We start from the raw sequence: 25229 nt of genomic DNA on the forward strand, positions 1-25229 counted from the left end.
TACCTAGAAGTAGAATGGCTGGGTCATGCAGTAGGTATGTGTTTAACTTTTTAAGAAACTGCCAATTATGTTTCCAAAATGATGGTACCATTTTATAGCCTCATCAACACTGTATGAGAGTTCCAGCTGCTCCTATCATAGCCGACACTCAGTATGGTCAGTCTTTTTAATTTAGTGATTCTAATAGGTGCATAAGTGGTATCTCATTGTGGTTTTAATTTGCATTCCCCTGATGACTAATGATGTCGAGCATATTATACTTGCTGATTTACAATCTGTTCATCTTTTTTGGTGAGGTTTCTGTTCAAATCATCTCCACTTTTAAAATGGGGTTGATTTATTATTACTGAGTTGTAAGAGTTCTTTGTATATTCTAGATCAAAGTTTTTTGTTGGATATATGTTCTGTAAATATTTTCTCCCAGTTTGTGACTTGTCTTATTTTCAACTTGGTATATTTTGTTGTTTTTTTTTAAGAACCATTTTATTTTTTTTATTTATTTACTTTTTTTTTTGTGAGGAAGATCAGCCCTGCTGTGCCTATCTTCCTCCACTTTACATGGGACGCCACCACAGCATGGCCTGACAAGCAGTGCATTGGTGCGCACCTGGGATCCAAACCAGGCTGCCAGCAGTGGAGCACGCGCACCTAACCACTATGCCACAGGGCTGGCCCTTCACTCTAGTATATTTTTAAGATCAAAAATTTTAAATTTTTATGAAGTCCAATTTATCATTTTTTTCTTTTATGGATCATGATTTTGGTGCCATATCTAAGAAAACTGTCCATAACCTGAGATCACAAACATTTCCTTAATTTTTTTTTTAGAATTTTTATACTTTAAGCACTTACAGGGGCCGGCCCCGTGGCTTAGCAGTTAAGTGCGCGCGCTCCGCTACTGGTGGCCGGGGTTCGGATCCCAGGCGCGCACAGACACACTGCTTCTCCAGCCATGCTGAGGCCACGTCCCACATACAGCAACTAGAAGGATGTGCGACTATGACATACAACTATCTACTGGGGCTTTGGGGGAAAAAAGGAGGAGGATTGGCAATAGATGTTAGCTCAGCGCCGGTCTTCCTCAGCAAAAAAAAGAGGAGGATTAGCATGGATGTTAGCTCAGGGCTGATCTTCCTCACAAAAAAAAAAAAAGCACTTACAGGTAGGTTTGCTGTTCCATATTCCACTGTTTTTATTACAGCACATCTATAGTCTAGATTAGGTTTTGTGTCAGAAGCATGCACATAGAGTTTCAATTAGAAATGTAAGAAACTTTTTTCTGATTTTAAAAATAGAAAGTGTTCTTAATTTGATTTTTATTCTTTTATTTTTAACTACACAAATGACACCAGAGAATAAACTGCACAAAAACAGTGAAAGTACAAGCTGAAAGTCACTCTGGCATACACTGTTTTTCATTCACTCAAGAAATCTTGGTTAGCTCACCATTTACATATTAGTTTTCCAATTCAAGGTTCATTAGTCTACCTACAAAAATGCTGTATATGGATTGCCATTGACATTATTACGGCAATAATTTTTTGTGTGTGTGTGAGGAAGACCAGCCCTGAGCTAACATCTGATGCCAATCCTCCTCTTTTTTTTTTTTTTGCTGAGGAAGACTGGCCCTGGGCTAACATCTGTGCCCATCTTCCTCTACTTTATCTGGGATGCTGCCACAGCATGGCTTAACAGGCGGTGTGTCAGTGCGTGCCCGGGATCCAAACCGGCGAACCTCGGGCCGCCGCAGCGGAGCACCACGCACTTAACCGCTTGCGCCACCGGGCCGGCCCCATATGGCAATTATTTTACCATCTTCCCATAGCTTCTTATTCTTATTTCAAAGACAATAAAATGAAAATCTTTGTGTCATGAAAAAAACTTTGTACATGCATAGTTAAGTTTAAAAAATAACTTAGAGGATGCAGGTTCCAGAGACAGAAGAAATTGCTATGAGTTGTGAACCACGTCTTGTTCACCAAGACTCAAATGAAAAGGGTTCCCAAGTGGTGCTAATGTCTTTCAGATGTGTTAGAAAATTGAGGTTGCAGGACAAGTCAGGAGCTTCCTTGTTATGTCTGCACTTCGAAAAGACTCTTTCTTGTAAGAGTTTGTGTCTTTTTTTAATCTACATTCAAATGGCTATCATCATGATCCAGCTTCTTCTTCACTTTCTCCAATTAACTGATCATGGAAATAGCAAGAAAGACACATATGATGTCTTTGACACAAAATCAGAACAGAGTTGCTACCATCTCCCGGTGACTCAACAACTTTGACTTCACCTGGAGGGCACTGGGATGTTTCTCATCTGCTTCAGCTGGGAAATCATTTGGGCATGATGTCCACCTGTAGTCAGGTTCAGCTGATCATCCACTATTTTCATACTGTAGCTCTGCTGTCCTTCACAAATTCCTGCAGTGTTATCTCCAGAGGCAAAATTGATCAGTGTCATTTCAACAGATTTTAAGTCTTCAAATACTGAATCATTTTGCACTGAAAGACCAATGCTTGCACTTAGAATTGTAACTTTATTTCTTCTGCGGTCTTTGAAACCTAGAGTAGTAAATCCAAGAAGTAGCTTACTTGAGAGGGGCCTCCAGTCCACTGAGTGGGTCTTCCCTCTCTGGCTGCAAGATCTGACTCAGTTAACTACACAGTCCAGTGGACTTCCATCTCCCTTGTTTTATTAGCTATCTTGCCAGAAATCCTGTCCCTACCAATAGGGGGCGCTGAAAAGACACAGGAGGAGGACGGGGTTTTCCTGGTTCTGGTGGATCTCCCTTGCCAGTCTCCTGCAGAGCCCCCTTTAGTCCTCAGCTATTAGGCAGGCAGTTTTTCACACTAGGCTCCTCCAGGGCACAGCCTTCTCTAGCATCTGGCTCATGCACAATAGTTTTTCCAGTGACCAGCTCTGCTGAGGTCAGCTTCCCCAGCTCCCAGTTCCTGAGCAGGTGGTGGCCAGCAGTGCCCAACAGCCAGCAGCTGCCCCTGGCATATCCTCTGACAGCTTTGTGATATTGCCAGAAAGGCACTTCAGCAACTTCTCATTGCTCTCTCCAGCAAGGTCTGGCCCCCAACCTGGGGGTGAGGGGTGGGGCCTCTTCTTTGGGCACTGTATCTCAGAGTGCTGCTCAGGGTGGGGTCTGCTCCCTATATCTGCCATCTCTTTGTTCTTTAAAGGTCTCTTTAAGTCTTACTCATAAACCCCCCATTATTCCAATCCCCTGGAAAGAATTCTTTACATTAAACTTTCCCCGTTCAAATTACTGTGTGGAGCCTGTCTCCTGATTTGACCTTGACTGACAGAATAATGTTATAGCATCCTTGGATAATCTTTAAGGCAAGTCTGGCTTCATGGTTCTTTTTCATACGGTCATTAGTTTTTCTGCCTCATTTTTTCTCCCAGATGAATTTCAAAATCAGTTTCCAAATGCTGGAAACAATCCTTAAGCTTTTTAATTACGATAACCTTGAAATAACGTGAAATTGTTGAGAATGGGCATCTTATAGTAATAAGTCTTCCTATCCGGAAACATGAGTTAGCTCCTGAGGTAGGGAATGCTCTCAATAGTTGGGTTTCCTTGTGCTTGCTCGTGGGGAATTGTTTCTTCGTTGGGCTGTGAGCACCTTAAGAAGGGCTTGGTTTCACCAAAGTGGTCTCAGGGCTGCTTCCGCTGGGCTTCCAAGACATAGAAGCAGCCTGGGATTAATTTTTATGATAATTTCTCAGCTTGAGTTTCCCACATAATGGGTAAATTCTGGCTCCACGCCTGCCTGAATATGAAGAAACAATTTTTGCAAGCCGGAGCCACGGCTGAGACAGCTTCCTAGTCGCCTCCCTGGGCCAGAGGGAAGTTTGTTGGTTCTCGTTACAAAGCAATTGCAGCCTTCAAGGATCCCAGCTTTGTGCACGGGTCCCGTTTCCAGCTCATCCCCTCTCAAAGCCTGAGATTTCATCTTTTGTTCCCGAGTGAGGTTAAAAACCAAGCCTTCTCCCTTGGGGAATTTATAAGTAAGTGTTAGACTGCCCCCTTGTGGAAACTCAAGGCAAAGTTGGAATGGCCTTTTCCGATAGTCTGCAGATGTAACAAATTAGAATGGTTGACACCTCCTCCCCACTGTTGATCTATCTGTAATTATCTGAAAAAGCTCCTTCCTGTGTTTAAGGGAGAATACTTCTGTACTGAGTGACAAAAGAGTGGCTCAGGTCCGGAGGACCCCTAGGATGTGAAATAACGTCATTTTCCCAGTCCCTATGCTCTGCTTACATCACAACTACAGCCTCAGAAGGGGAGACCTGAACGTATTCCTAACAGCAGCTCCCTAAATGAAACACAAATTTTTTTGACTGGGAAAATATTAGTTTTATTACTTTTCTTATATTTGTGATTTAAATATTCCAAAACCATATGATTTTATTTTTTAATTCTTTTTATTGAGATCACATTGGTTTATAACATTGTCTAAATTTCATGTGTACATTATTACATTTCAGCTTCTGTATGGACTGCATCGTGTTCACCACCAAAAGTCTAGTTTCCATCTATCACCATACATATGTGCCCTTTTAACCCTCTCTCTCTCTCCCCACCCCCTTCCCCTTTGGTAACCACCAATCTGTTTTCCTCATCTATGTGTTTGTTTGTCTTTCACATACGAGTGAAATCATACAGTATTTGTATTTCTCTGCCAAGACCTTATTTGTGAGGAGATTAGTAAGAGGGGATGATTGTGCAGAAGATAGGGAGACGGAGAAGGAAGAGTGGGAACACACAAAAATGAAGCTTCCATAACAGAGTTCCTGGTGGAGATGGCAGACACTAGTAGAATATTTTTTTTCCAAGAGTTAAAACGTAGGAAACATCTATGATGACACAATTAGCTGGAAGTAATGGAGACATCCAATTTCAAATTCACATTTAAAATGCCTGTTTGCAATCAGCCAGGAGCCAGGCATGACAGTCACCTCCCTGCTGGTTAACAGGAGGGCTTCCCGGGATCCATGGAACACAGGGGGCTGCAGTGCTGTCTCCTTAGGCAGAGACTTATGTGAATCCATCTCACGGCACCTTGTTCTTCAGAAGGAAAGAGCATAGGGAATAAAAAAGAATTTGATACCCCGCCCCCCAAGACCATAAAGAGTCTTGTCTGGCAGGGCTGTGGACAGCCTGGAAGGCAGCAGGAACAGTCTGTCTATTTCCTGGCTTAATGCAGCCTCCTTGGATTCTGTGGGCCACGGGGTGCACGGGCTCTGATGGGTGCCACGCCAGGACCATCACTCCCAACGTAAAACTGAGTCCTAAACTGAACTGATACAGTACTCATCTTTCTCCTTGTCACACTGGCATATTGTAGTAACACGTGCTGCTTAAGAGCGCAGACTCAGAAGCAAGACAGCCACAAGTCTGGCTCTGCCTCTTTCTCCCTGTGAGACCACAGACAAGTGACTTAACGTCTCTGTGCTTCAGTTTCCTCATCAGTAAAATGGGACCGTTAACAGTACCTCCTTCATGAGGTTGTGACAATTAAGTGAGTGGATCCACACAAAGAGCTTAGAACAGTGACTGGCACTTAGTAAGTGTTCAACAAATGTTATTTTTAAGTCTCTAAAAGAAAAGCAAGCAAACAACAATGACAGCACACCACGCCTCTAACCCCTCCCAGCCTCAGGGACTGCCAGTCGCTCAGCTCACAGGCTGCTTCTCCAGCACTCAGGTTCCTCTTTGCTTTTGGTACTTGGGGATTTCTCTTTTCTCCTTGCAAGCTCGGCCTGGCACTACATTTATGAAGTTGGATATTTTATTCCACATCTGCAAGGGTTGTAGTTGACAATATTCAGCACTAGCCTGATTTCCATTCAGACGAGAAGCTCTGCCTTCGTTTCTCCAGTCTTCCTGCCACATGCCACTGAAAGCATCTGAACTGAACTGGAGGGTGTTTTTCAATGGGTTAGGCCCAGCTGCTGAAACAAACAGGCCCCAGAAGTGTTTGGTTCTCTTCCACGTAACAGTTTAGGGTGGCAGGTCCAGGTTGGTGGGGAGCTCTGCCCAATGCTGTGATTCAAGTGCCAGGCTGACATCAGAGCTGCCATCTTCTGCACGAAGTTTCCATGAACCCCTGATTGTGGCCATTCCAGCCCTCAGGATGGGAAAGGGCACGGAGGGCATAGATGGAAGTTTCTATGGGCCAGTCCAGGAAGTGGCACGTGTCACTTCCAGTCAAATTCTACTACAGAGAACTTAGCACATGGCCAAACCCTACTCCAAAGGAGGCTGGGAAGGAAAGTGTAGATGGTGTCATGTGCCCTGCTAACGTCTACTACTACCAAAAAGAGAAAGGATTTTGGAGGATAGTAAGCAGTCTCTGCCACAGAAGAAAAAATACTGGGTCCTACAACAGTGAGGCCGAATTAGATTTGGGGATTGGGCGGGAGAGAGTCAGTAGACAGAATCTCTCTCAGGAAGGATCAGTTCAAGAGGAATCAGTTCTCAGAGGATGAAACACTCATGTCGGCCTCAAGAACAGCAAACTTGGAATATCCTGGGAAGTGAAAGGGTAGCATGGCTGGGGCGTGGTGGGCTGAGGGGAGAGGAGCCAGCTGGGGCAGGGGGTTACAGGAGCCCACTTGGGCAGGCTCTTACAAGCTGTGCACAGACTCAGCTCTAACTCTGAGCACAGTGGGAAGTCATCCATGAGCGTATGCAGGAAATTGACATAATCCGAATTTCATTTTTAAAAGGTCACTTTGGGGCCGGCCCCGTGGCTTAGCGGTTAAGTGCACGCGCTCGGCTACTGGTGGCCCGGGTTCGGATCCTGGGCGTGCACCGACGCACCGCTTCTCCAGCCATGCTGAGGCCGCATGCGTCCCACATACAGCAACTAGAAGGATGTGCAACTATGACGTACAGCTATCTACTGGGGCTTTGGGGAAAAAATAAAAAATAAATAAGTAAATAAATAAAATAAAAATAAAAATAATAATAAAAGGTCACTGTGGCTCTCAGTGCCCAAATCTCGGTTTCTGAATACCATTCTCCAATAAAAGCAACAGGGCTCCTGGGGGGGGGGATGGCTGATTCAGGGCCAGGGCAAGGAGAACACAAGATGAGCCTGGAGCATTTTGTAGTACCAGAAAGTAGGGCAGTACTCAAAACAACAAAAGGATGGGAGCACGTCAAGGGGGCACAGCAGCCAACTTGAAAGAGCTCCCGGTGGCCAATGCTGGAACAATCTGAGCAACGAAGTAAATAACGTAGTGCTGGATTATAACTCAAAGTATAAACTATATATACCCGAGTCCATGGTGATATAAAGAAATGGAGAAGAGACAAATCTCCCTTAGAGAAGAATCCCAAAGAATCTATGTAGCTCCTCCCCCTTCCAGGAGTGCTGAGCCCCGCCCACCTGTGGCTGTGGGCTGGACTCCGCCACCGGCTTTTAAAGGACCAAGTATGGGAAGGAGAAACGGGAGCTGTCTAGAGGATAAAGCTGGGAATGTGACCTTAACCGAGTGATCAGATTACTTCGCCAGAGATGTCTCATTCACATCGGGGACTCTGATACGTGAGGAGAGGGCACCTCACCGCTGTGGTGTTTTGCCCCATTATACCAGTGTAGTCATAGTGAAAACAGAAAAACACAATTTGGGGGACATCCTACAAAATTCCTGAACAGCACTGCTCAAAAGTGTCAAAGTCATGAAAAACAAGGAAAGGCTGAGAAAAGATCATAGGCCAGAGAAGCCTGGGAGTTTAGTTAACAGTAATGTACCTACGTCCGTTACTGAGTTTGGGTTTTGGCAAACGCGCTGCGGTGGCGTAAGGCGGTAACATTAGGCTGAGGGTATATACGAGCTCTCTGTACTATCTTAAAATAAAAGTTGTGTTTTTTTTTTTTTTAAAGTCATTTTGGCAGCAAAAGATAAAATACCTGGGCATAAACGTAACAAGAAATGTGCATGGTATTTGTAAAGAAGACTTTAAAACTCTACTCAGGAACATTAAAAAAAGACGAGTGAACAGAAAGAGCCATCACGTTCTTGGATAAGAAGAGTCAACACTGTAAAGATGTCAATTTTCCAAAAATAATCTACACTTTTAATATAATTCCAATAAAAGTGCAAACAGGATTTTTTTAACTACACAAGCTAATTCTGGAGTTCAGCTGGAAAAATAAATAAGCAAAAATATCAAGGATATTTCTGATAAAGAAGAGTAGTTAGGAGGCACTCTTCCTGCCATACATTAAAACATATGTTAAAGCTATAATAACTAACACATAGCGATGTTGGCACACAAATAGACAGACAGATCCATGGACAGATTAGAAAGCCTAAAAACACACCCAGATATATGTGGGGATTTAATAGATGATAAAAGAGGCATTTCACATCAGTAGGGCAAAGTGGATGATTTATCAAACCATGCTAGCACCCAACTAGGAAAAAATTAGGTAGGATTCTGTGATGGTGAGTTTTATGCATCCATCAATAGAGGAATTACTCTAAAATGTTATGGTTTAACTATACAATGAAACACTATGTAGTTATTTAAAGAAAAGTTTAAGGAGTCTGGCAATATGATTCAGAGAGACTGCTCCTGCCTGATATAGCACAGCTAAAATGCTGGGGAAAATACCAAAACGTCTCTCTGATGAATGGTTCAACTAACAGGAAATGCGAGAGAAATCCTTACTTTTAAAACTTTTTGTTATAAAGAGCTTCAAACCTATAGAAAGATAGACAGAAAAGCAAAATGAACACTCATACACCCACAACCTAGGTACAACAATTGTTGATATTTTGCCACATTTTTTCATCTGTGTGAAAGGGTGAGGGGCCGACCCGGTGGCACAAGCGGTTAAGTGCGCGCATTCCGCTGTGGCGGCTCCGGGTTCGCCGGTTCGGATCCCAGACACGCACCAACGCACCGCTTGTGAAGCCATGCTGGGTGGCATCCCATATAAAGTAGAGGAAGATGGGCACGGATGTTAGCTCAGGGCCAATCTTCCTCAGCAAAAGGAAAAACAAAGAGAGGAGGATTGGGGGGGCTAGCCCTGTGGCGTAGTGATTAAGTGCTCGCATTCCACTGCGGTGGCCCGGGTTTGGATCCCGGGCGCACACCGACGCACCACTTGTCAAGGCCATGCTGTGGCGGCGTCCCGTATAAAGTGGAAGAAGATGGGCACGGATGTTAGCCCAGGGCCAGTCTTCCTCAGTAAAAAGAGGAGGATTGGCATAGGATGTTAGCTCAGCACTGATTTCCTCACAAAAATAAATAAATAAAGGAATCTTTAAAAAAAAAGAGAGAGAGAGAGGAGGATTGGCATCAGATGTTAGCTCAGGGCTGGTCTTCCTCACCAAAAAAGAAAAAAGAAAAAAGTGACAATATAAATATATAATAAGCAAATTTTGATATAAATAAATATAACACATACATAAAGTAGAAACCAGGTATCATGACATTTCAATCCTAATTACTTCTCATACATGCTGAATTTTTTCCTTTTAATTACCAGTGTTCAGAGTTAAGAGTTGGGGTAATGGCCACCTCCAGTGGTGGCAAAGATGGTGGCTTTTTGTTTTGTTTTTGTTTCTTTTTGATTATCATCATGGACTCATGGGTTGTTATAGATCCAGTGTATTTTACTCAATTACAATCATTTTTGAAAAAGAGCTCCCATAAGACTTCTCAACCACAAGGCTGTCCTTACGTGGGTTGGGAGCCAATGAGATTTTGTGACCAACTGAACAAAAAGGTGACAGGCAACTCAGCAGTTCATTGAATTGTTCCTCAACACTTGGCCACCAAGAATCTTTATGAAAGACTCTACAAATGAATTGTTTTCCCATGTTATTAGGCTGAATTACGTGAAACTGACATTTTTGTGGGTAAAAAAGATCAAATATTGGCATTTTCATACGGTGCAACTTAATAGTAAAGTAAAGGGTGATCCCTTGAATTATAGATTGTTTCCTAAACTTCACAGTGACAATGAAGAAGGGTCCAAACATTTTATCTTACCCTTGGAAATGAAATGGCTCTCCAAAGGCAATTCTTTAAAAATATTCTCTTTACTCTTTGGTATTATTGGGGAATTATTTAATTCAATAAAGGAAATATTAGACATTACAATTGAGATATTGCAAAATAATATGATATATCTTTCGTTATATTTGAAAAATTTACCTGCTGGAAAAGATCAATCCTTCTAAAATGAAGGGAATGATCATGGGATTTAAAAATAACCCTTTTTGTAGGGAATTTCCAGTTTTCATTTTTGTAGCAATTTGATGTGAACAGGTCTTAAGAGTCTCTATTTTGGATACTATTTAAAACGACAAAGACACCATGACCAGATTTAAGGATCAGTTTGAACTTCCAGTACTGGTTTGGGTATTAAATCCATCTGAAGCAGGTACGGAGGGTCAGCTAACATTGACAGGCAGAGTTAACTGAGCTTAGAACTATGTTTGAGCCCCAAACATGGTTTAATCAATCTACTTCTGAAAGATTTTGGATCCAACTGTGACTGTCGTCTCCACTTCTTCAGAAAGAACTAAATAATGTATGGTAGCATTTCCAACAACTTATTTATTTCACAGATTCTCATTGAATCTTTGAAAATGCGGTTACGGCAAAAGCAACAAGACCAACTGTAAATATGCCTCAGAAGAAATCCGAGGGGACTCCTTTTAACAGACTTAGAACGAAATATTATTAATTAGTGGCAATAAATAAAATGCAGGGATCTCATTGCATTTATTTATTTATTTATTTATTTATTTATTTATTTATTTATTGTGAGGAAGATCAGCCCTGAGCTAACATCCATGCTAATCCTCCTCTTTTTTTTTGCTGAGGAAGACCGGCTCTGAGCTAACATCTATTGCCAATCCTCCTCCTTTTTTTTTCCCCAAAGCCCCAGTAGATAATTTATGTCATAGCTGCACATCCTTCTAGTTGCTGTATGTGGGACGCGGCCTCAGCATGGCCGGAGAAGCGGTGCGTTGGTGCGCGCCCGGGATCCGAACCCGGGCCGCCAGCAGCAGAGCGCGAGCACCTAACTGCTAAGCCACCGGGCCAGCCCCTCATTGCATTTAATTAATAAAGCTTGCTTTAAAAATACTTCGTATTACTGAAGTCATATTTAAAAATATTTATAACCCAATGACAAGAAATCTACAATATGAAAATTACATGTTGTAATTATCTACTTATTTGAGGATTACCTGGATTTGTAAAAAATCTTACTCGGAAACTTTTCCCAGAAATCTACCTAACCAACTCCATAACCTCTTATATTACTGCTTACTCTTTCCAACCTCTTTTATTTCCTCTTTGCCTACCTAAAGTCTCATGATGGTCTCCGAGTTCTTAACAGACTCACTCTATGTCTTACCATGGGCATGGATGTTAGCCCAGGGCCAGTCTTCCTCAGCAAAAAGAGGAGGATTGGCATCGGACGTTGGCTCAGGGCTAGTCTTCCTCACCAAAAAAAAAAAAATTGATAAGATGGACTTCATTAAAATTAAACACTTCTGCTCTGTGAAAGGAATTGTTGAGAGAATGAAGAGACGAGCCACAGCCTGAAAGAAAATATTTGCAAAACACATATCTGATAAAGGGCTTGTATCCAAAATACACAGAGAAATCTTAAAACTCAACAATAAGAAACCAAACAACACAATTCAAATGTGGGCAAATGATCTGAACACACACCTCACCAAAGAAGATCTACAGATGGCAAATAAGCATATGAAAAGATGCTCATCATTGTATGTTATTAAGGAATTGCAAATAAAAACAACAAGATACCACTACATATCTATTGGAATGGCTAAAATCTAAACCAGTGATAATTCCAAATGCTAGTGAGGATGTGGAGCAACAGAAATGCTCGTTCCTTGCTGGTGGAAATGCAAAATGGTACAGCAACTTGGAAGATAGTTTGAGAGTTTCTTACAAAACTAAACACCGTTTTACCATAGGATCCAGCATAAATGCGTATTGCTAAGTGAAAGATGCCATACTGAAAAGACTACCTACTGCATGATTCCAGCTATATGACATTTCAGAAAAGGCAAAACTATATTGACAGTAAAGAGATCAGTGGTTGCGGGGGATTCAGGGAATGGAGGGGAGAGATGAATAGGTGAAGTTGAAGGGACTTTTAGGGTGGTAAAACTATTCTGTATGAAACTGTAATGGTGACTACATGACATTACCCAGTTGTCAAAACCCGTGGAACTGTACAACACAAAGAGTGAACCTTAATGTAAGCAACAGACGATAGTTAATATAACTTAATAATAATGTTTCAATATTGGCTCATCAATTATAACAAATGTACCACATTAATGCAAGGTGTTAATCATAAGGGGAACCAGGGAATGGGGTGGGAGGGTGAGTATATTAAATTATGTACTATTTGCTCAACTCTTCTGTAAACCTAAAATTGCACTAAAAATAAAATCTACTATGTTTTCATTTTGTTGCTAATTTTCTGAGCCTAGATCCTAACTCAATTTTACACGTGGACACAATGTATCGTTTGAAAGGTTTGAATCTACACAGCATTTTCCAGTAAGGCAGCTACTGTCTACGTAGAGGGACCGCCGGACTTTTTTGTTTGGAACTCTGCCAAGACTTGGTCACTGTGTTAGAAAATCACATCACCCATAGCAGACTAGCCATCTTTGAGTGGTCAGCCCGCCACACGCCTGCACTGTGTGTGCATTTGCAGCCACTGCATTCACTGTGGTTTTATAAAGACGGGCCAGCATCTGTCTGCTTCATTGTGCCTGATCATTGACATATTCAAACACACATTATTTTATTACTAACTACTTTTCTTTATTTATCCTGGGTAGCACAATTAGGATATGATATTGACATTAAAGTTTGTGTGTCTAGATAGGTTTTATTATATGTGAATTTCATTGCAGGAGAGTAACAAAATATTTGTTATTAAAAGGATGAATGAGTCTGATTGAGTTGAGAACCTCTTCTTGAAAATGAAATCCACTCTGCTTATTCAGCCCTCCCACCTGTCATAACCAGCCCGGCTGTCGCAGAGGCTCTGCCCCTTCCTCCCACAGTGCCTGCTAAAGGGATCTATTTGTATATCCCAGAATGTGTCAGCTGGTCTTGGTACAGCCTGTTCTATCCTTGAAATGCCTTTATCCTCTTTGTTCGCTGCAGTGAATGAAGTGTTCACCAAACCTCAGTTTACAGTGTTTCCCAAACCTCAGTTCTTCACCACCTTCCTTTGAATCTTGTGCCACAGCTGTGCCCCACCTCCCATCCCATTTAGTAAATTTTCTCTAAATTATTCATTTTTCATAAATAAATTCTTTTTCATTTCTATTAAATTTATAAACAAATTTATTTTTAAATTGAAATAAATTATAAAAATTATTGTTTTATTTTAACAAATTTATATTTTTAATCTATTTATATTTAATTTTTATTGAATTCTTATACATGTATCTTTTTAATTTAATTATATTTCATTTTTATTTAATTTTAATCAGTTTATAAGCGTCTATTAAATTATGCATAATTTTATTTTTCAAAGAAAAACGTATATCATTACCATAAATAAGAAACTAGCATAAGTAGCCCTAAAAATAAAGCAACTATAAAAACAGAGAGAAGGAACATAAAAGTTTATTAACGTCTATTTAGATAAAATTGTCAGAAGCCCCGAGGCCAGCTCTTTGTTGGAGAGAGAGGGAGATTAACAGGTTTTAGAAACATGTTGGCTCCGAGGTGAGACCTTCCCCCTCGATGTATTCCGAAGGCTTGAAAGCAAAATGAAAAGAGAATAACTTTCTCTTTCAGTGTAATTTAATGCCGTCTCTGTTCTCTCTAAACTCACTCGTACATCATGACAATCCATTTATTCACCGAGCCTTTATAAAATCAAGCACGTGCTACGGACCGGGCAGCGGCGCTGGACATTGGCAATAACTCACAGCAGGCTGGAGAAAAGAACACGAGTACCTGGAAGCGGCCATAAAATTTAATTACTTATGAGAACAATTTGTGACTTAGAGCCTCTCACTTCTCCAGCATCCGCTATACGAACGGTGATTGCAGAGAACACAAACCCGCTCGTAAATTACATGAGTTAGAGCACATTAATTTCAAAATTGCAATGGTCTCTAATCTTTTCAAAGTTCTTCACTGAAAAAAAAAAAGTGGAACGTTGGGTGTATCTTAATATTTTTGATGTGATGTGACCTGGGACCGCCGAAAGTAATTTTTTTTTTTTTTAAGCGTTGGTGGAGGGAGGGCACGAGACAAGGCTGGGGAGAGGGCCTGGGCTCACCTCCGGGTCACCCTTTCCTCCGGAGCCTTTGCTTAACCCCTCACTGCTCCGGATGCAGTTCAGCCTCACCGCCACCAGGAAGCCGGCCTAGACCTCCAGCAGGGCCCACGCCTCCGCTGTGCGCCCCAAAGGCCCGGCGCTTCCTCAGGCACCAGCTGGAGGAGAAGGGTCCGTCTGTCCGTCTGTCTTCCAGGCTGGCCTGGGGGCTCCGCCAGCACGGGCACCTGGCTCTCTCCTCGGCCTCCCGAAGCACCAAGCTCGGCGCAGCCTGCCAGGACCGCAGGCGACAGACGGTCTCTGGCTTCCCCGGGCGCCAGCCCAGCTCGGGTTACACCCTAGGCTGGGGCTCCACAGGCGCGCGGCGAGCCGGACCCTCGGTGGGCTCTGGCTAGCGGGGTCTGGCACCACCTCCGAGCTGGTGGAGCGGGCAGAACACCGCGCCAGGTTGGTCCAGGGGTCTCGGCTGGGGGAGGGGGGTACCTCCCCCCACTGCCTTACGCCAACCCGCCCGCAGGGGTCAGGGACACGCGCCCGCGGAGAGGTGAGGCAGCAGGGTGACCCTCCCGAGTCAGCCACCTCTAAGCTGCACCAGGCGGCCGGGGAGCCGTGGGGTCCCGGGCTGGAGGTCAGGCTGGGCTCCGATGCGAGAGTTTGCAGTCCCTGCCGGCGGGAAGCCGGGAGGGGTAGTGCGAACCTCTGTCCCCGCCCCGGGGGCGGAGCCTAGGTCCGAGCCCGCGGAGCGTGAGACCGGCCCCAATCCGCCCGGGGCTCCCTCCCTCGTTCCCGCCAACGCCTCCTCTTCCTGGGAGACCCGACCCCCCTCCCTCTGCCCACCGCCGGCAAGACCCAGCCTCCGGGGTCCTCCCGCCCTCGGGCCGCGGCGCAGGTGCAGGTGCGGCACTCCACCTCCTCCCACCGGGGCGCATCCCGCTGGGCGGCCATGGCGCGAGGAGATGTACCGCAGGACAGGCGAGTTGGGGACCGGGTAGGGTGCGTACGGGGATCCGGGTGGCCGTGGGCAGCGCAGACCCGCTCCCTTTGGGCTCTCCAAGGCGCAAAGCAAACCAAATGGAACTACAGCTCCCATGAGCCGCCTCCCTTGGCTGCCTGAGCCGCCGTGATGGGGCTTGTAGTCCGCTCTCCGGAGACGGAGGCCTGGGAATCGGGAGGGGCGGCAGAGGCGGTGCGTCCTCGGGGTGACCTTCTGACTGATCCCCACAGCTACCACCTGGTCGGGATCAGCTTCTTCATCCTGGGCCTGGGCACTCTCCTTCCCTGGAACTTCTTCATCACTGCCATCCCGGTGAGACTGACGGCTGGACAGACAGCCCACGGTCACTACCAGCATCTGTCCCTGCAGCCGCCTTGGACCTGGGGCATCCCAGGGGCTCTCCCCACCACGCCGGCTTTGACTCCTCATTATGCCTGTTTGTACGGCTGCAGTCGGGAGCCTCAGAGAGGGGAGGTGCCCCTCTCGCGGCTAGGGAAGGCCAAGCTTTCAGAGATGCCCAGATCCCAGAGGGACAAGGTCACCATCTTAGAAAGTCCTGTAGAACCAGCAATGAGCTACCCACCCACCACCCCTGTTTGTCTTTATTCCTGGGATAGTCACTCCAAAAGTGGGTTACCCAAGCTTTTGGGTTTCTTTGAAATAGCACAAATTACACTCATTCATCCAACAAATAATTAATGTGTACCTACTGTGGACCAGGCCATGTTCCCAGCACTGGAGGTGCAGGAGGAAATATAACAGATGAAGGCTCCATCCCGCCGGGGCTTATATTCTCTCAGGAGAAGGCAGAAATGTGGGGCTGCGTTCTCTTTGGGACTAGGTTATTCATATATATTCAATGCAACAACTTTCCAGATGCCTCTTCAGTGCCTGGAGACCCAAAGATGAATCAGCCCCTGGTCTTGAGTGCAAGATGGGTGCCAAAGAGCTGTTAATAATGTAGCATGACACGTGCCATTTCAAGCTTGGAGCAGAGTCCTGTGGGTCCCCAGGGGAGGGAGCAATTCCTTCTGCTTCACAGAGGAGGTGATTTGTAACCTAGGAGAAGGATATAGGTAAAGCGTTTGTGTTGGGATGGGTAGTGGTAGGAAGGGGGAGGGCATTTCAGGTGGAGATGGCAGGCTTGCCTAGGCAAAGGCACTGAGGCAGGGGAGTGCCAGCCTGTTCAGAGAAGGAGCCAGAGCCTCGGGTGCCTGGAGCTTAGCAGGACGGAGCAGGAGACAGGGCACCAAAGGGAGGTGGGGGTCTGGTTCTGAAGGGCCCCAAATGCTGTTCCAAAACCTCGGGGCTTTGCCCTGCAGGCAATAGGGAGCCATGGGCCGGGGGCAGGGGGAGGTTAAGCAGAGGCGTGACGGAATATGTGTTCTAGAGAGAATGCAGTTGGTCAGCACCTGGGCCAGAGCCTGGCTACAGTAGGCGCTCAATGAACACTCAGGAATCTAGAAGCTGCTGCAGGAGTGGGGGTGGGGGCTGGAACCTGGGCACTGAAGAGGAGGTGTGATTTAAAGATGGAGCAAGGCCCAGGTTAGGGGCTCTCAGGGCCTGGGCTCTGTCCCAGACTTCAGCCGTTCAGTTCAGTGCACATTCATGGAGCTCCGACTGTGTGCCAGGTGCTGGGAACAGGACAAGGACACACAGACAGTCCCCGCAGACATTAACCAAGCAGTCCCAAGCATGCGGGAGGCCGAGGGGGAAGGCTGGGGCTCCCTGAGGGTAGGTTGTAGGGTGACCTGTACCCTCTCCCCCGGCATCCTGGCAGTACTTCCAGGGGCGGCTAGCAGGGGCCAACAGCACCACTGGGACCCTGGGCGCCAACCACACGGGCCCCGCAGATGCCTTCAACTTCAACAACTGGGTGACTCTGCTGTCCCAGCTGCCGCTGCTGCTCTTCACACTCCTCAACTCCTTCCTGTATCAGTGGTGAGAGGCACCCCCAGGCTCCCTCCCGGGCCATCCCTCTGTCATCCCTCCCCCACCCCTGCTGAGGCAGCTCCCTCGGGGCCCAGGGAAGTCCTCTCATCCTTCCTCTCTCCCCCTGCATCTCCCCCCAGCCCCCAGTGTCCAGCCCTGGGCTGAACCTCTGGCCCATGTCCCCCTGCCCAGCCTGGGCCCAGCTGATACCCACTCTGCACCCCTAATGAGCAGCATCCCTGAGACAGTTCGGATTCTGGGCAGCCTGCTGGTCATCCTGCTGCTCTTTACCCTGACGGCGGCGTTGGTCAAGGTGGACATGAGCCCTGGGCCCTTCTTCTCCATCACCATGGCCTCCGTCTGGTTCATCAACTGTGAGCACCGCTGCCCCTACCCGCCTCCCCACCCAGCCCACCCAGGGCTTCAGCCCAGCCTCTTGGTAACGGAAAGGGCCCCACGTATCCAAGAAGGGAAGATAGCACCATCACCACCCATATCCCTGATGAGACACTGAGGCCCAGAGAGAGAGGAAAAGTAATTTGTCCCAGGCCCCGCAGTGACCTAAGAGCAGGCCTCCTGGCCCCTAGCCCCATAGACCTGTGGCTGCACCTCAGAAGAAGGGTCGATGGGGAGTGTTACACCAGAGTGCCCAGACCTAGTCCAGAGTCCCCTGTGCACCCTGCCGCCACCTCCTCCAGGGAGCCCCTGAGGCCTGCCTAGTTGAGTGGCGACCCCCACTCTTGTCCATCCACAGCCTTCTCTGCAGTTCTGCAGGGCAGCCTCTTCGGGCAGCTGGGCACTATGCCTTCCACCTACAGCACCCTCTTCCTCAGCGGCCAGGGCCTGGCTGGGATCTTCGCTGCCCTTGCCATGCTCATGTCCATGGCCAGTAAGTGGACTTGGGCAGCTGGAGGGAAGGGGTGGCCTCTGTGACTCTGGGGTACAGGGAGAGTGTGCCAGGAGTGAGATGCCTTGGGTTCTAGGTGGAGATGGAGGTGTCGGGGTGATGGGGGCTGGGGATTGGGTCTGGAGGTAGGGAGCAGGGCTCTTGGGTTCTGCAGTGTGAGAATGGCCAGGCGAGGCTTGGGTTAACTTGGGGCCAGGGGCAGGATTCCTGAGGCCAGTGCTGGTATGTGGCCTCAGGAGTTGAGGTGGAGGGAAGCGGGCACAGGTTTGGGACTCACATAGACTTGGGTCTGAGTCCCAGTTCTACTGCTCCCTAGCCAGGGGAATTGACAAGGCACTTAACCTGTGTCAGTTTGCCCACCTAACTGATTATTGTAGCTCCCTCCTCAGAGTGTAAGGAGTATGCAATAATAATGAGCAAATAGTAGGTGCTCAAAAAACTGACACATAGGGCAGAGTAAGAGAAGTGAGGGGCTGGGCTGGGACCCTACATAAGATTTCCAAGTTTGTCAGTGAGAGGAGTGGAAGAGGCCGGAAGGTGAACCTGAGAGGTGCTTAACCAGAAGTGGGACAGGAGTTGTTATCTCTGTGGGAGCCAGTGGGACCAGCCACCTCCCCTCTGCAGCTGAAGTTTCTGCACAGGTGGCGTGGATGCCCAGACCTCCGCCCTGGGGTACTTCATCACGCCCTGCGTGGGCGTCCTCGTGTCCATCGTGTGTTACCTGAGCCTGCCCAACCTGGTGAGCCTGGTACTGGGTTCAAGGCCCCGCTTCAGAGCATCTTGGATACAGCCTGAGTCTGAGGCCCTGAGAGAGGCCAGGGGAGGCGGAGGGTCCCAATCCCCAAAGGAGTCAGCCATGGGGGGACCCCAGCCTGGAAGCCACCAGGCTGGGGAGGGATCCGGACACCTCAGCCAAGTGAGGCAGGGCCAATGCTTTCCTTCTACAGGAGTTTGCCCGCTATTACCTGGCCAAGAAACCACTGCAGGCTCAGGGGCAGGAGATGGAGACCAAAGCTGAGCTCCTCCAGTCTGGTGAGCCCGGGACCCTGCTGGGGAGGTGAATATCCAGAGCAGGCTAGAGCCACCTCGGCAGGAAAGCGCTTCCCTCTGTCCCCACCTAGAGCCCTCACCCCTAGTAGCCTTGTGTGAGCAGAGGCAGGAGGGAAGGGAAGTCAGTGGGACTGAAGTCATCCCTGTCGCCCTTTGGGCCTCATTTTCCTCATCTATAAAATGGGAGGCAGTAGAGTTTCAGGCATGCAAGCTCTGGATCCAAGTGCATCTGAGTTTGAATCCTGGCTTCACAACATCCAAGCTGTGTGACCTTAGGCAAGTCACTTAACCCCTTTGAGCCTCAGTTTCTTTATTTGTGAAGCAATGGCGCCGAGATATTCCATCTAAGGTGCTTAAGTCTGCCTGGCACATGTACGCGCTTAACAAATAGTAGCAAAGCCTATTTCCGTTGTTTTTAATTCTCTTTGCCCGCACCTCGGGCTGGAGGGGGGCATCACTTGTTGTAACTGCTGGGAATCTCCCTCCATCGGGCCTGTTTGTCACAGGCATGACCCTGCCCTCCTCTCTTGCCCCAGATGAGAAGAATGGAATTCCCAACAGCCCCCAGAAGGCAGCACTGACTCTGGATCTTGACTCTGAGAAGGAGCCAGAGCTGGAGCCAGAGGAGCCTCAGAAACCAGGAAAACCTTCAGTTTTTGTTGTCTTCCGAAAGGTTTGGCTTGGCTTTAGCCCCCAACCACCATGCCTAGGGCTAAGGCCACTCTCTCCAGCCCTCCCCAGAGACTCTTAGAATGGAATGGCGTCTTAGTTGTTACCTTCTCCACCCCAAGGTGACAGGGTCATAGTGGGTTGGGGACAAAGCTGGGCCAGGCCCCAGGGGTCCTGCTCCCGGGCCAGCCCTTGGGCAGGAGGGTTGGGGCTGAGGGTTGAGCCCTGGGTCTGCCCCACCTTCTCACGTCCCTGCCTCTGGCTTCCAGATCTGGCTGACGGCGATGTGCCTTGTGTTGGTCTTCACAGTCACCCTGTCCGTCTTCCCTGCCATCACAGCCATGGTGACCAGCTCCACCAGTCCTGGGAAGTGGAGTGAGTGGTGGGAAGCAGAAGAGGGCAGGGCAGGGGACGTGCAGGGGAGAGAGAGGGAGGAGGGGAGTTGAGACCAGGACAAGCCCTCCCTCTCTCCCAGGTCAGTTCTTCAACCCCATCTGCTGCTTCCTTCTCTTCAACGTCATGGACTGGCTGGGACGGAGCCTGACCTCCTACTTCCTGTGGGTGAGCACACCTAGGCTGCTGTGATCTGATGCTTATAGGAAGCAATTGGGGATCAGAGGGTGTGAACGAGCACAGAAAGGCGATTTCCCAATAGTCCAACGGGTCGGGTCTGGCGATGGAACAGCAAATCAAGTGGCAGTGAGCACCCGGCCCCTGGAGGTATGCAAGCCCGCCTTGACTGTGAGCTCCTTGAAAGCAGAAGCCATGTCCAAGTGACCTCTGTCCCCAGCATCCAGCCCAGGGCCCAGCCCTCGGTGTTCACAGGCACTTACGTGGGTTCCTGTGCCACGTGAGAGGTTGGGCAAGATTCCTAGTGTTTGGGTTGCTTTTAGCCAAGGCGCTGCTGCTTTAAATGAAATCTTCCAAGGAGACACAACAAATAAACTAGATCAGGGCCGGCCCCGTGGCTTAGTGGTTAAGTGCGCGCGCTCCGCTGCTGGCGGCCCGGGGTTCGGATCCCGGGCGCGCATCAACGTGCCGCTTCTCCAGCCATGCTGAGGCCGTGTCCCACATACAGCAACTAGAGGGATGTGCAGCTATGACATACAACTATCTACTGGGGCTTTGGGGGGAAAAATAAATAAATAAATAAAATCTTTAAAAAAAAAAAACAAAAAACAAATAAACTAGATCCAAGAGGAGCTGCTCTGATCCAAGCCAGGATGGGGCCTGGATCCCCAGCTTCCAATCCCATTCAGCAGCCCTATCTGCCCCAAAGGGGTCTGCGGAACCCCCAGGGGTGCTCAGAGGAACCGAGTTTGAAAACCAAACTCCTCTCCCAGGTCTGCCATGGAGAGAGCACAAGTTGGCGATCAAGAGAGGCAGAGGCTGGCCCCAGGCCAGTCCTTGATTGCTGGGTGGCCTTGGCCCAGCCCCTCGCTCTCCAGAGGCCCAAGTGCTGGTCCTCAGTGGCTCAGGAAGGGTAGGTCAGGGGAAGTGGTAGGTGAGTCTATCGGGGTGCCCCTGGAGCAGAGACTGTGCTCCCAGGGACCACCCTCACCCCAGCTTCTGCCGCAGCCGAACAAGGACAGCCGGCTGCTGCCCCTGCTGGTCTGCCTGCGCATCCTGTTCGTGCCGCTCTTCATGCTGTGCCACGTGCCCGAGAGGTCCCGGCTGCCCATCCTCTTCCCACAGGACGCCTACTTCATCACGTTCATGCTGCTCTTTGCCGTTTCCAACGGTTACCTGATGTCCCTCACCATGTGCCTGGCACCCAGGTCTGGAGGCCGGAGGAGGGCCTGGGGGAGGGGAAGTGGGCCAGCTCTTTGAGGGGGACAGCCTGCAAGGGAGGGCCCATTCTGCTTCCCGCCAGCCCAGCGCTAGCTGTCTCCAAGCCTCGCTAGGGCCACCCTGACGGGTCAGGCCTTAACTGCTGAGCCGGCCCCAGGCCAGGAGCAGGGAGAGGAGGCCTCGAGCAGGGAGCTTTCTGCCTAGTAAAGTAGCCCAGGCATTGGTTCTGGGGGCTCCTCTCTGGGCCTCGGTTTCCCCATCTATGAAATAAATGGATTGAACTGTCATTCCTTAGGGCCCAGCTACTCCCCAAATTCTTAGTTGAAGGGATGCTAAGGTTTTGATCAAAAGCAAGGTTTATGGGCGATTTGCTCTAGAGACGATGGAGTTGAGAATCCAGGGAGAGTACAGGTGATAGGGAGGACCAGGTTGGGGACATTTTGTCAAGAGGGAAGGCAGTGGAGTCTAGAATCCTATAGTATTGGACCCCAGGGGCCTGAGAGGTGACCTTGTCCAGTGGCCTCATTTTACAGATCAAGAAACGGAAATCCAGGGAGAAGGGCCCGATTATAGTGAGCCAGAGGATGGGTCGGCCCAGACAAGAACTGGGGCGTCCTGTTGTAGGAGGGCAGAGGGCGCTGGGGCTGGGTCCGGGTCTGGCCTGGCATTTTCTAAGAGCTCCTACTCCTGTGTGCTCTAGGCAGGTGCTGCCGCATGAGAAGGAGGTGGCCGGCACCCTCATGACCTTCTTCCTGGCCCTGGGGCTCTCCTGTGGGGCCGCCCTCTCCTTCCTCTTCAAGGCGCTGCTCTGAAGTGCTCCGTCCACCGCTCTCGCAGCAGCTCTCTTCTCGCTGCCCCTTTGGAGCTGAGACCCGGCGCAGGGGGCAAGGCAAGCCGGGCTCAAGCCTCTGCTGGGCTGAGGCCCCTTGGTCTGGGGGTGCCAGCAGGAGGCGGGCACTGCTCTCCCTCCCAGGCTGGCAGCCACTTGGGGTGCTGCAAGGAAGAATTCACCACTGGTCATTCCAACCCTCACCCAGGAATGGAGCTGACACAGAGACAGACTGTCTGGACGTGCATAAGACCTCACTGAAAGGGTGCTGATCAAGGAAAAGAGGGCCGAGGGCCATGGCCCTTCCCCACCATCAGGAGTGCGTTTGTTATCACAAGAAACCCTCTTGCTAATCGCCAGGTATCAGAGGCCACCAGCAGAGCCTTGCCGAGGGTGTGGCCGGTATGGCCCCAGCCTCAGGTTCAGAGCAGGAGCTCCTCTTCTCCCCAGGCCTCAGCGATCCCACGGTCAAGTCTCTCGGACCCCAGGACAGAGGATGCCAGGGAAGTTGAGGGAGCATGGGGAAGGAACAGGTGTTAGGGATTTGAGAGTGCTCAAAGGACCCTCTGGGCCTCAGACAGTGTTTTCCTTGCCAGCACTTACTATCTCCACTCCCCAGAGCCCAGCTGGGCCTGGGTCCCAGAACTGCAGTTGGCCTGCGTGCACGCACTGCGCTTTACAGTTTGCAAAGCTCTTCTCTCACTGAAGCTGCACTGAGGCCCTTGGAGGGAGCCAGGCAGGGACTGTGCTCCCCCTTTGTAGAGGCGAGGAAACCGAGTCCCAGGGGGAAGTGACGGTCCGTGGCAGAGCCGGGACCCAGCCCCCAGCTCCCTCCTCCCTGTAGGTGCTGTTCGTCCTGCCCGCCACCTGCTTCTCTTTTCCTCAAAGGGCTCAAGGCAGGAGCCCTAAGCACTTACTCCACCTTTTTGCTGTTTCTCCCTCTGACCCTGCTCCCGGGTCTAATAACCACCCTCTTTATTTGTATAATGAATTCACTGAGTCTTTATTTCCAAAGTGCTTTCAGCTCTGTTGGCTTTGATGAGCTGCGTGGGGTGGGGATGACTGTACCCATTTGACGGATGAGATGACTGAAGCCCTGAGAGGGGCAGGGATTTGTGGGCATCCCTGTGCTGGGCCCTCTCCACCACATCATGGCCAAGGGGTACCTGCCTGCAAGGAGCCCTGTGCTCCTGGGAGGAGCACCTGGCTGCATGGACGACTGTCGCTCTCCCCTCCACCGGTGTCCTCTGCCTCCCCGGCTCCCCCCTCTCAGAAATGGAGCCTCAGAGAGGCAGTCAGCCAGTTCTCCGGAGGGGTGGAGGAAAGGCCTGCTTCCCCACACACCTGTACTTCCTGCACAGCCCAGAGACGAGCGATTTTGCCATTATAGGCTCTGGCCTTTCTGCCCGCTTGCTCTCCTGCCTCCTGTGAACATTCACTGAACAGCTGTTATATACCAGGCCCTGGGCCAGCACAGGGCCCCTTATCAGAAGCCAGAGGCTGTTTTGCTGTCAAAGAGGAAAGTGAGGCAAGATAAGACCTTGCGAGCTGAAATAAAGCCACAGGGCAGACCCCAACTGAGGATTAACTCCTTTGACCACTATTCAGTGTGAGGGCCCTGCAGAAGTGTATAATACAAGACTTCAGAAGAGGAGGCTATTAATCCCACTGGGAAGTCAGGGCAGGGATCCTGGAGGAGGTGTCCCCCTAACGGGGCCTTGAGGGATGAATATGAGTTTGCCGGGCTGAGGTGGTGGAGGAGCAGCCCAGGGAGAGGTACCAGAGAGTGTGGAAGGCATGGACATGGATTATTCAGAGAACAGTAGGGACTTCTTGGGGGGGGGGTGCTGCGGGGAGCCCCTAGGGTGTGAGGTAGGGGGAGAGGATGAAGCTGGAGCAGTGGGTTGAAAACAAATGATGAAGGGCCTTAGTGATGAGGCCTAAAGGGATTAGAGAGAGAAGGAGGGATACAAAAGAGAAGAGGGTGGCCGTCTCTACAGAGGCCATTTAACTTGGTGGTTAAGTGTATGTGAGCTGGGCTGCCCCTGTGGCTTAGCGGTTAAGTGCGCCCGCTCCGCTGCTGGTGGCCCGGGTTCAGATCCTGGGTGCGCACCAACGCACCGCTTCTCCGGCCATGCTGAGGCCGCGTCCCACATATAGCAACTAGAAGGATGTGCAGCTATGACATACAACTATCTACTGGGGCTTTGGGGAAAAAGAGGAGGAGGATTGGCACTAGATGTTAGCTCAGAGCCGGTCTTCCTCAGCAAAAAGAGGAGGATTAGCATGGATGTTAGCTCAGGGTTGATCTTCCTTACAAAAAAAAAAAAAAAAAAGTGCATGTGAGCTGACCCAGAATCCTGGGTTCAAAGCCAGGCCCTTTCACTTACAAGCAGTGGGAATGGGGACTTTCCCAAGTCTGGAGTCCTGGAGAGAGGTTGGGGCTGGAGTAGACATTTACTAATGGGTAGTCGTAGTCCTGGGAGTATCTTGTGCAAACCACTAGGCCTAGCTGTACCCTTTGACTGGGAGTGTGGGGACAGGACCTCAACACTTCCTGGGTCCTCTTCTCCAGCTCCACCCTCAGAGACTGTTGTCTGTTGTACCCAAAAGCCCCCTAGACCTGCCAGACCCACGCTTGCAGGGCAGGCAACAGTCCCAGGGAACCCATCAGTGCTGGTCCGTGGTCATCGGGAGCAGGCCCAGGTTAGGCTGAGCAGTGA

At 49.1% G+C, this 25229-nt stretch overlaps 1 protein-coding gene across 3 annotated transcripts; it reads left to right on the top strand.

Moving 5' to 3' along the window:
• The first annotated feature begins 14403 nt into the window (after positions 1–14403).
• SLC29A2 (solute carrier family 29 member 2) lies at positions 14404–24090 on the top strand. 3 transcript variants are annotated; one of them, XM_058526341.1, is made up of 12 exons: positions 14404–15306; positions 15559–15640; positions 17109–17269; positions 17495–17634; positions 18015–18149; positions 18809–18906; positions 19115–19199; positions 19754–19890; positions 20156–20261; positions 20362–20447; positions 21465–21664; positions 22378–24090. In XM_058526341.1, the coding sequence occupies exons 1-12, from the start codon at positions 15278–15280 to the stop codon at positions 22487–22489; spliced, it is 1371 nt and encodes a 456-aa protein (XP_058382324.1). In that variant the 5' UTR covers positions 14404–15277; the 3' UTR covers positions 22490–24090. The 3 variants fall into 3 exon arrangements, with proteins under 3 accessions (XP_058382324.1, XP_058382325.1, XP_058382326.1); XM_058526342.1 differs by having other exon boundaries at positions 18027–18149; XM_058526343.1 differs by lacking the exons at positions 14404–15306; positions 15559–15640 and having other exon boundaries at positions 17197–17269; positions 17401–17634.
• Positions 24091–25229: the final 1139 nt, after the last annotated feature.

The sequence above is a fragment of the Diceros bicornis genome, chromosome 31 (assembly GCF_020826845.1).
Source record: "Diceros bicornis minor isolate mBicDic1 chromosome 31, mDicBic1.mat.cur, whole genome shotgun sequence".
Classification (NCBI taxonomy): Eukaryota; Metazoa; Chordata; class Mammalia; order Perissodactyla; family Rhinocerotidae; genus Diceros; species Diceros bicornis.

Excerpts from the sequence above, each read along its gene's own strand:
- SLC29A2 (XM_058526341.1), top strand. The coding sequence starts at position 15,278 with ATGGCGCGAGGAGATGTACCGCAGGACAG. Across the intron at positions 18,150-18,808 it reads CATGCTCATGTCCATGGCCA|GTGGCGTGGATGCCCAGACC; the intron begins GTAAGTGGACTT and ends GTTTCTGCACAG. Across the intron at positions 20,262-20,361 it reads CACCAGTCCTGGGAAGTGGA|GTCAGTTCTTCAACCCCATC; the intron begins GTGAGTGGTGGG and ends CCTCTCTCCCAG.